Raw genomic sequence first — 10,705 nt, forward strand, 5'->3', positions numbered from 1 at the left:
CAACATCAACAAGTATATATATATTTTTTTTTTATTTTAGATGAAAAACATAGACCACTGGTTATATTACAGAGGGTGAAATTCAAAAGAGGATGTTTAGAAAGTCCCCATGCTGCTGTGATGAGTGACCTGACGGATCATGAAGAGGGAGATAAGCAGGCCCATCAACTGTAAGGAGACAAACAGGCGGTCAGTGAAGGAAACAGATGATTTTTAATACGATGCAGGTTTCTGTTATAACCCACAAATCTAAAAGATCTCATATTCAGGTTTCATGTTTATATTTCCTGGATGCTTTGCAAACATCGATTCGTGGTTTCTCTGTCAAAAATAAGGATCTTTTGTCGCTATGTCGGCACTCTTATGATGTTTTTGCCTTTTTTCCTTAAACTTTAATTCAAACAGAGACTTATCAGGCATTAAATTATGAAAAGCCATAAACTGTGAAAGCAGACCCGACATTCTATGGACCTTCATAGGCTGGACTTGTTGCTTCCCATTTTAAGATAGATGGTCGCTAAAAACATAACCATTCAAAACCATTATGTTTGTTTCTAAATGTAGAAAATCATGTCTAGGATATTTCTTACATTAAGAAATGAATCTGTTATTTTGACAAAATTATTTTATGATTTATTAAATGCTTCAAACTCTTAGTGGAAAAGAGTTTCTTGCAACCTAAAATGCAAAAGCCTGGGTTTGTTTTATTTTGTTTTTTTGTATCTGTGGGACTTACTGCAGTGACGGCGAATCCAAAAAGGAAGCCAATACAGACGCGCAAAGGGAGGTCAGTTATATTAAAGATGATATAGTCACAGGACTGCAGAGGTGAAGGTGGGAAAATGAAACAAGTTATTATTTAGGACCAGAATATGAAGTGAATGGTGTTTGCACTGAACAAATGTGAATTAATACCTGGGAATAGATCCTATCCGGTCCCGTGGATCCCTGTAAAAAAATTACTTTCTATCAGTGAAATTTTAGACTTTCAGATAAAACTGATGTTTGTGAAAATAGGAAAGTTACCAAAAAATAAATACAAATACAGATGAACTTAGAGGTTTGCCCATAAAATCTGGCAGACAGTTGAATTTTCCCTCTACCGCTCAGGCAGGTCATTTAGGTCCTTCAATGATTGTATGATCTGTTTCACCAGGATGCAGTCTTAGAACTAACCACTACTGGAATTTAAAAAGGAAAAGATGGGAAGTGCTAGTTTGAATTTTTTTAGGAGGTGATGTTGTTGTTGCTTCTTCCTCGCATTCTCAGACAAGTATTGTTGATTCCATTCAAGGCGATCATGGCATGTCTCTGCATCTGGGAGAAGCAGTTGGTTCTGATCCATTAAAACAAGCGCAGATGTTCTGCTTACACCATGAAAATATCAAGGGTTGCATTGAATAAATGCGACATATCAATCTTGAAGGCCTTTTGGTTTTCTGTCCTAAATGTCTGACTAATAATATTTTAAAAATGTAGCTTTTATTTAAAAAAAATTATCATAGGATTTAATTTCAGAGATGCATGATTTTATTCAGGAAAAAATGTTTCTTGTAAACCTATTTCAACCCTGAGAGACTCACAGAGAACAGCTGCAATTAGAAAAGTATTTGATTTATTTATCCAGGTAACACAATCATATTCTTCAAAATATCTCTAAGAAAAACCAATTGATTGCATTGACTTATTGACTCTCTGCAATCCCTCGCACTGAGGATGCATTTAGCGACAGTGGAGAGGAAAACTCCCTTTTAACAGGAAGGAACCTCCAGCAGAACCTCCACCAGTGTGAGCGGCCATCTGATGAGGCCGACTGGGGTTAAAGGAGACTGAAGAAGATGAAGACATAAATGAAAGTTATTTAGTGCTCAGGCCCCAGCAGAGGACTTTGATTCTGTGAATCAACATACTCTTGGAAGAGCAACATAGAAAAGCATTAGACTAGTCGTCTCCACTGGCTGAAGATACTGGTGGTGGAATAAGCCAGAGAGTGAATGGGACTAAGAATAATCTGAGAATGAGGGAGGAGACGGGGGGGAGGTGGGTGAAAGCTCATTTGCGAACAAGAGAGAGAAGCAAGGCCATGAGCTTGAAGGGGAATGAAGGGGATATTGAAAGAGGATTGGCTTTGGGAAAAAAGCGGCCCAAACTTGATTGTCTGGAGCTTAACAAAGGGACATTGCAGGTGCTTCATGTGAAGATGTTAAGAGTCTTCCAGATTTTTACTTCAGCGTCATAACAATTTTTTTTATTTTTGTAACTGTAAAAAAACTTTCTGGAAAATTTAGACATATTCCATGGTAGTCCTCTGATTGCATTTAATCATCTTTTCCTCTGAAATTTTATAATCAGTCATGCATTTGTAACAAGACATTTACACACTTGAAGGCATCATTCAAATTCATTTCCAAAACCTCAGAATTTGAGTGGACTGAAACATCTGTCCAGAACTGGACATCCTTTGAGTATTCGGACATCAGTTGTGTCTGTTTGTTGACATGGTTCAGATTTGTTCTGTCAAACCTACCGCGGGTTTGGGTCCACATTGAGCCTTTCCATCGAGTCCAATACCCTCCTTGCATTCACAGCTGGAAGGTATTTCTGTGCCCCAGTCTGCAGCACTACCAACTCCACAGCACTTAGCCTGAAATCAAAGATGGTTTTCAGAAGACTTCCGTACAAAACCTAATCATGTGATGTGCCATAAAGTAAATGCATTCTGTAAAGGTGTCCCTAAAAAAAATAAAAGTCTTACTTGTTCTTGCAAGGAAAGGAGAATCTGGCGAGATTTTTCATTGTCCATGATCTGGCTGATAATTTCTTTGGATTTACTAGAAAAGGCGCTTTTTAACTAAAAGGTAAAACAACAATGAAATAACAAGAAGAAGAACTATACCAGACTGCACTTTTTACTGCACCACCAGCCATTTATTTCAGATTACCTGGTTTCGGAAAACGGCCACAACTGTTCCGAAGATTAGCATGATGATCATTCCCACCACCATGAAACCTGCAAACTGCAAAAGAAACACGTTCAGGTCGTGTTTTGGTCAGGATTTCCTATCTGTGGAGCTGTTGGACTCATCTACGTACTAATTTGAGGAAAAGAACCCTCTCACTGCAGGCAGCAAAGATTCCCAGAAAGGAGACACCGAAGATGCTGATGGCAATCACCCAGATCCAGCCTGATCCTGGGCCTCCAAATGATGATATCTGATTCGACATAAACAATTGTTTAGACCAACCACAAGTCATACCGTGTCTATATTGTAGTGTTTGTGTGGAATACATAAAAAATTATTCTTTTGAAATTGTTTATTGATGACGCAGCTTGGTTACAAGTTCAGCGACACCCTCCCATTTGACTCCAGAATATTTAGGTGCACCATGGAGTTTGAAGTTGACTACATTACAGAAAGTTAGCTTCATTAGTGCAGCTGCCAGAAAAAGATGTTATCATCCCTCACACACCATGTTTTAGGTCCTTCTGATATGCTGTGTTTTTGTTTTTCAAACGTTAAGATGTATGTTGCGGTCAAATATCTCAAGCCGGGTCATCCAGCCTGAGCAGAATTATCTATAATGCAACAGTGGTTATCTGTAACCATAATGGTAACAGTGTGGCAAAGTTATGATTTGATGATGCCCATTATTATGTACTGCACGATCTGATTTGATTTATAGAATGCACAAATTAAAAATACTATCATATACAACTGCCTGCTGTAGGAAATTCGCAAAAAATGCTTCATATCCGTGGTTATCTGATTGGTTCTAACTTGTTTCTGTTGACACAGTTAGTCCTGCCTTGGGTCTGCCTTTAAAACCGGGGTCTGCCTGCTGCTTTTTGGACTGACAGCAGTGTAATCAATACAAGTAACTCTGCCATACAGCCCAGATTTTTCCATTTTGTTCTCATTTTTTACAAGGTCCTTTACTGAAGTCCAATCTGAAGCAGATTGCAGTCCTAACTATCAAGAGAGGAGATGCTTTCTTCTTCGGTGTTATGAATGAGACATACCTGTTTGGTCTTATACCAACTGCCAGGTCATGAACTTTGACATCTACCTTGCTAACTGTGGCCTGGAGAGGTTGAGATATAACTCTCAGGTTTTGGATGACTGCTCTGAAAATAATGGGATGTCAACTTCTTAAAAATGTTCTCTGTGAATAATTGGCCTTTATAGAAGGAAATATTTTGAATTAGTTGGAAATTATTTTCTGATTGAGATGAATAAAAAGATCTCCCAAAGAAACACAGGAGGAGACTTTTATCCAGTATCTTTAAGTCTAGTTTATGTCATCAGTGTTCAAACATCTATGTAACGTTTTAAAAACACCAAAACAGTTTTCAAGTGAAGATTCTGTTGTGACACTAAGAACAACTCAACATTTTCATCATCTGCATAATTTGAATTGATCTGGTTGTGGCACCAGCAGTTCTTTCTCTCAGATCATTACTGGTGCTTAATATCGAAGAATTGCGTAAAGAGCAGGAAGCCATTAGAAGATCCAGCTCCAGTTAGGAGGATGATTGTTCCTTTACTTAGTGATTTCATAGTAGAAGCAATAATTTAGATATTTGATGACTGTAAAAATAATCTAAATATTTTACCATTTCATTGACAGTGACTCTCACTGCAACATATATCATCACGCATCCCAGGATCTGTGAAAAGTGAGGGAAAAAAATTAAACATACATGAAACATAGAATAAAAAAGGAATTGTTCTTGATGAATATGGAGCGTAACCCTGTTATTTGATGAACAAGTTGTTTAAAAACAATTGTGACAAAAATTATGGATTTCTGAAGGGGATTTTAAAGTCGTAGGGAAACGGCCGTTCCATTTCCGAATTTTCCCAAGTGGTGCACAACTTTACATGAGTGAATAAAGTGAATGTGATTGGTCGTTTATCAAGGGGGCGGGATTGTTGTGGCGGAAGGTTCGCAAGCAAGTTTGATTGTAGCCGGTGTCTTGGAAGCATCTTTTTAACCAGTTAGCAACTTAGTGCTAGTAGTTTCCCAACAGGAAATTCCATTGGGACCAAGTAGCACTAAATTGGTGACTTAGAAACGACACTGTCAAGGAACGCTATGGACAGAGGAAACATGCAAGAGGAGGAGAGTTTAGTGTCGGAGGTCATGGATGAGTCTCCTCCGTCATATATTTTTGACTTAGAGGAGGAAACCGGGGACGAAGATGTTGTGGAAGAGGATGGCAGGGCGACATGCTTGAGCCCTTGCCTCGCAACGCTGGCAGTTCTGTTAGCTCTACACCTGCCGAAGAGACACAGACGTCCATCCCCGTGAACACTGGGACGGAACTCAATAGTAAAGTAAATGATTCTTATTTCTTATTTCAACCGTTGTGTATATTAGCTCTGACATATGAATCAAGATGCTATGACCAAAAACATTTGATTGACAGATGACCGTTGACATATGATTGGTGGAACTTAGGTGTTCAGGCTGACATATAACTAACTGGCCTGCATAAGAAAACGGGGAAACAAATCACAGATTTTTAGACAATTTGCTAACATTTGGGACAATATTGTGTGATAAAGAGTACATTCATATACATGTTTAAGCCAGATTCGACATTTAAATATGACTCCCCTGCGACTTCAAGGGCAGTTAAAGGTGTGATTTTATCTGGAGGACACTAGAGGGAGGCAGAGAGCTAAAACAGGACTGAGTAACACTACTGTCGCAGCAGAAACATCCAGAAACGCACAAAAAATAGAAGAAATTTGCTTTATTAAGAATCTGGATGATAAAATCATAAAGTATAAGTCAGAGCTGTTTTCACAATTAGAAAGAATTTTATGATTTTCCTTTCCTGGCTATAAATGTGAAAATAAATATCTATATTTTAATAAGGAATAACTCTTTAAGCCTTATGTTATATACTTGTACCAATAAACCCACTTTAAATATTTCTCAGACTTTCTGCTGGCATGTGAGCAGCAAATAAAAGAACATGATGTCCTAAAGTAAAAGCAGGAAATATAGGAGGGGCCGTGGGCATTATATTAGAAAACCCTCCCACCCCACAGGTTTACTGGAAATCAGTCTTCTGAGAAAAAATAAAAAATAAAAATGGTTTGAACCAAACTGTAATGTTCAATTTTTACTGACGTTCTCATCCTGTAATATCAACGTAGTTTTAACCAGAAAATAATTAAAGGAAATTAGTTTTAGTATTTGAAAAAATAATAGATATGATGACTGGAACATTTTCAACTCCCTTTAAAGGAAATGTTTTTCTATTTTTCCGATGCAGAATGCCGACTTTACACAACAAGGTGTACACAAGGTAACATTTATCCATTAAAGTTAAAACCATACATTTTAAGTTTTTGCTTGTTTTGAAAATCCATCCATCTTTCATTAAAAAAAGAAACATGTATTTAAAAGAGACTAAAGGTGCTTAGAATTCATTTAAATTCACAATTGATTAAAAAAAAATAAAAAAACTCAAAGGTTGGAAAAAGCATTTCTACTTACTGCAAACAGCACATTGAAGAAGATAAAAACGCACTTGAGGCATCCATTTATTTTCCCCATTTTTTTCTTCCTTTTATCTTTGAGGAGAAGCAGAGTGAAAGAACAACGTAAGAATTCTGTTTGGTACTGATGTTCAAAAAAGCCTGCTGAGAGTTTAAACAGTGATGAGGTGGGTGTTTGGGATAGAGCTGCAGCCAATAAGCACACACCTACTTACTAAAGTATGAGCATTCCTCATAACATGAAATCTCACAGGATGGTTGAGAATTGTCTTTTTCTTCTTTTACATTTGAGGAATTTAGTGTATCAATTCAAAATTCACTAAATGAAGGCAACAGGTGATCAGCTGTAGCCTGTATACCAGGGGTAACCAATAAAAAATCAGCCGAATAAAGAATATGAACAACCAGTAAAGGACCAGATACTTTTTTTATTATAATTTGTTACTTTAAACAGTAAAAATAATAAAATGCAGGTGTTTATATATCCAAATAAAAAATATAAAAAAATTGAAAGTTTTTCCATTTTAAAATCTAAATTGTTTTTGAAGTAGGCAACAACAATTGTTCATTTGGTATATAGACAATTTCCTGATTCACATATTTTACAAAACACTTGAATTGACAGGGTTTCTTTCTTTCTTTCTTTTTTCTGTCTTAATGTTGGCAGTGGGCTTTATGCTGCCCTGCAAGGCTTTAAACCTGGTTTGAATGGAGACAAAGCCATTCTAAAGCACATATCAAGGAGCTCATTTTGAGCCTGGATCTATATTTATTGGTGATTATGTTCATGGTGGAGAATCTTGCTTTACAGCAGCAGGTTGAGCCAAACATCCTCTAAATGTGCAGGGTCATATTTGAGTGCCATTTCACTTTTCTTTCACCAGTTCACTGCAGTTCTTCCAGCAGTCCACACTTTCTCTGCTCTCTTTTTCTCATCATCTTCTCCTTCTTTCCTATCGCCCGGCTTGCTACAGGTTTGCCTGCTGTGTCTAAAAGTAGCAGCAGCAGCGACCCAGACTGACAGCAGCTCATTGGATCATTTGGATCACATGTAGCCTGGTGCCGGACGCTCCAAATGGCTTTACCATAATAACAGGAGAAGCGCCGCAGGTGACATTTAGACACTGTCGGCGGACAAAATGCGGTGATTTATAAATGTTTTAAATCGAGTTGGGTCTGGATCTGGACCCTGGTCCGCTAATCCGTGACCTCTGGTCTCTACATACAACAGGAGACAGAGAGAAAATCCAAAATTCAATCTCAATTATTTACCCTCTTTTTCCAAAGCTTTTAAAGAACTTTTGGAACAAATACAGTCTTAAAACCTTCAACACCAAATGTTGTTTGACTTAAGATTCAGAGCTCTTGATGCAAGTTTGTCATTGTCTAATGTTAAAGGTCTATCAGCCATGCCGACTCTAACATCAAAGACATGTAGAATGCTTAGATGGGTTTATTTAAGAATCATGTGCAAATTAATAAATAGACATTATAGAGAGACTTTATACTTGGGGGAAAAACTTGGTTAATACATACATAGCGAATGCGAGTGGGCTCAGAATTTAGCCTTGAGGAACACCATAGGTTAGCTTGACAAAGTGAGGGGTTCTCTCTTTCAGTTAATTCTTTACTGAAAAAGAAAGTGTGATTTTAATAAGATTAAACTAAGTGAGATTAATTTCTGGATTGTTAACTTTCCTTGTCATAGGGCTATTATAGGTGATATTTTTAAAATAGAAATCGATTAAGCTATTTAGTAATTATCATTAATGTGTTTTTTGGTATTAAGTAACTCATAGTGGTATAAATATGGCAATGTGAAACTAATTCTACTGTACATAGTGATTAGAATAACTATAAAAATACCTAACTTATAATTAGCCTCTTAGTTTTCTGTTGCTCTTTTTCTTCTTATCTTGAAGTAATGATTTGCGTTTCTGTTAAAAGCCGAGGTACAAAAATTCAGATGTTCGCAGTCACATGTCTGCAAAGTGTTTTACACCATGTCTTAGAGAAGTCAGAGCTTTCACTTTGACATGTTCGTCATAAAGCTGCTGAAGTCCACAGTGACCTTTCGAGGGGAGTTCCCTTTAATCACAAAAATATTGTACTCCCACCTTTTACCCATGTTTTATTTTGAACTGAGATTATGACGGGAAATTTGGGTTGCCAGGGGTAACATCAGATCCAAATTCTAAGGAATGAAATTGAAATTTCAGACCCTTGAGTATGAGTTGGTTTGGTTATTTCCTGTTTTTCCCTGAGATTCAGCGATTAGTGCTCAGTGGCTGCTGATTAAAGGCACCAGCGCCCCTGTGACCCTGCAATGATCAGTGTCAACAATGGATGGATGGAGAGATATTGAGAGTTTAACGCCTCCGCCTTTCTGTGCACACAGAGTGTTGTTCAGCTTATAAGGTTTGTATAACCATGTTGGAGCAAAACCTCCAGCCACATGTCTGCTTTTCATCAGTAGATAGCCTGACCTATAGATGAAAGCAGCAATGAAATTAACATCTATTTTATTACTTCTACTCCAGCTCTGCTTCTCATCCCCATCTAGACCCAAACATTCAGTGCAACAGCTATGAATAAATGAGGAACATCATGAGTCTAGATGATCACACATTAAAAATAGATGATATACCTCAAATACCCTGCTCATTGAACAGCTCAGCTTGTTGGACAACCTATTTTTCTTCTTAAAATCCATAGACTGAAGTGATATTTATCTGACCCATCCAAAAGATACAGCTTTTAAGTCAAAAACATTTGTTTTTAATCAACCTTCATTGATTATCGAAAATGAAATATTGTATTTATTGCAACATATATAGGTCAAGTAAGGACATAAATCAGTATAACTGAATAAAGGTTCAGATGTGAATTTCCTTTTTCTTTACATAGTTTAATTCATTGAAATGTTTTAAGACAAGTCTTTCACAAAGAGGTCCCATAAGCACTCATAAGCATAAGCTTTTTTTAAATCACAAATGTCCACTTAAACTATTAGACTGTAAAAGGAACTTCATGGTTTTTAAATTGAGCTCTAGCATGTTAAAATATGAAGAAAGAAGGATCCAAATCTAGTTGATCAAATAAAGCCGAGAAATCAAGCCTGTGTTTGAATCCAGATGCTGCGTCCTCCAAAAGCCAGATTTGTCGGCCGATTACGTCATAGCATGGGGCCATAGCCTGTTTGAGGCCGTCAGCCTGGCTGTGTGTTTCCTGGATGGGGTCGCCTTTTACAGTTGCCTTTTGTATGCCTGCTGTTGTCTCCTTGAACCCCAGTCAGCCTCGACAAATGGCAGCTCATACTGAGCCTGGTTAAAAAGGATTTTTTTTCCTCTCCACTGTCGCTACAAGCATGCTTGGTGTGAGGGATTGCCTTTGAGTCAATGAGTCGATGCAATCAACTGGTTTTCCTTAAATAGAAAACTTTGAATCAATTTGACTGGATGATCTGGTGAACTGTAAAGTGCCTTGAGATGACATGTGTTGTGAATTGGCGCTATAGAAATAAACTGAATTGAATTGAACTGAATTGTTTTGATTGGAAGACTCGTCCTGATACAGCTGATAATGCAGCCTTCTTTTTCACCGTTTGGAAAGACAGGACCACTGTATCCCTAGTGGCCTAGGGCATTCCATGATTCATTGCTAGTCCAGGCAAGCCGGCTGGTCAGTAGTCTAAAGGAAAAGGTGATGAAAATTGATGAAAAATGAAATTATCACACATAATAGTAGTAAGTAGTTCATCATCCATACTTTGTGATTCAACTGTCACAGTGGCTAGGCAACAGAGCTTAGACTCAGTGAGGGGTAGTGACAGCCGGAGTTGACGCGACCTGTTAAAAAACTTTGCCTTTTCTCTCAGCTCTCTCTTCACAATGATAGACTAGTGCCGTGTCTGCATTATTGCAGCAAACTCAACAATATGTCTACCGATCTCCGCTCTATCCTTCCCCCACTCTAGTACAGGACCCTAAGATACTTGAACTCCTCCACTTGAGGCAGGAACTCTCCAACCCAAACTAAAGGGGCCAAGCTACCTTTTCCAGTCGAGAACCAACTTGGAGGAGTCACTGCATGAAAAGTGGGATTTTCGTCAATATGCGGCACTGTAAATTGTCATGGAACTTCAGGTTAGCGGCAGTTTACGACAATTTGCAGGCTTCGCCGAAAACTCC

The 10,705-nt window shown here is 37.9% G+C and overlaps 1 protein-coding gene across 1 annotated transcript; it reads right to left on the bottom strand.

The window, feature by feature from the left end:
• Nucleotides 1–40: 40 nt before the first annotated feature.
• LOC107090605 (CD63 antigen-like) lies at nucleotides 41–6,683 on the bottom strand. The gene is made up of 9 exons (XM_015384097.1): nucleotides 6,514–6,683; nucleotides 4,616–4,669; nucleotides 3,094–3,213; nucleotides 2,943–3,017; nucleotides 2,756–2,851; nucleotides 2,528–2,644; nucleotides 916–948; nucleotides 737–820; nucleotides 41–168 (listed from the first exon to the last, which is right to left on the bottom strand). Exons 1-9 carry the CDS (start codon nucleotides 6,571–6,573, stop codon nucleotides 97–99), a joined length of 711 nt encoding a protein of 236 aa, XP_015239583.1. The 5' UTR covers nucleotides 6,574–6,683; the 3' UTR covers nucleotides 41–96.
• Between the last annotated feature and the right edge of the window lie 4,022 nt (nucleotides 6,684–10,705).

This window comes from Cyprinodon variegatus, unplaced genomic scaffold (assembly GCF_000732505.1).
Source record: "Cyprinodon variegatus isolate N-32 unplaced genomic scaffold, C_variegatus-1.0 Scaffold303, whole genome shotgun sequence".
Classification (NCBI taxonomy): Eukaryota; Metazoa; Chordata; class Actinopteri; order Cyprinodontiformes; family Cyprinodontidae; genus Cyprinodon; species Cyprinodon variegatus.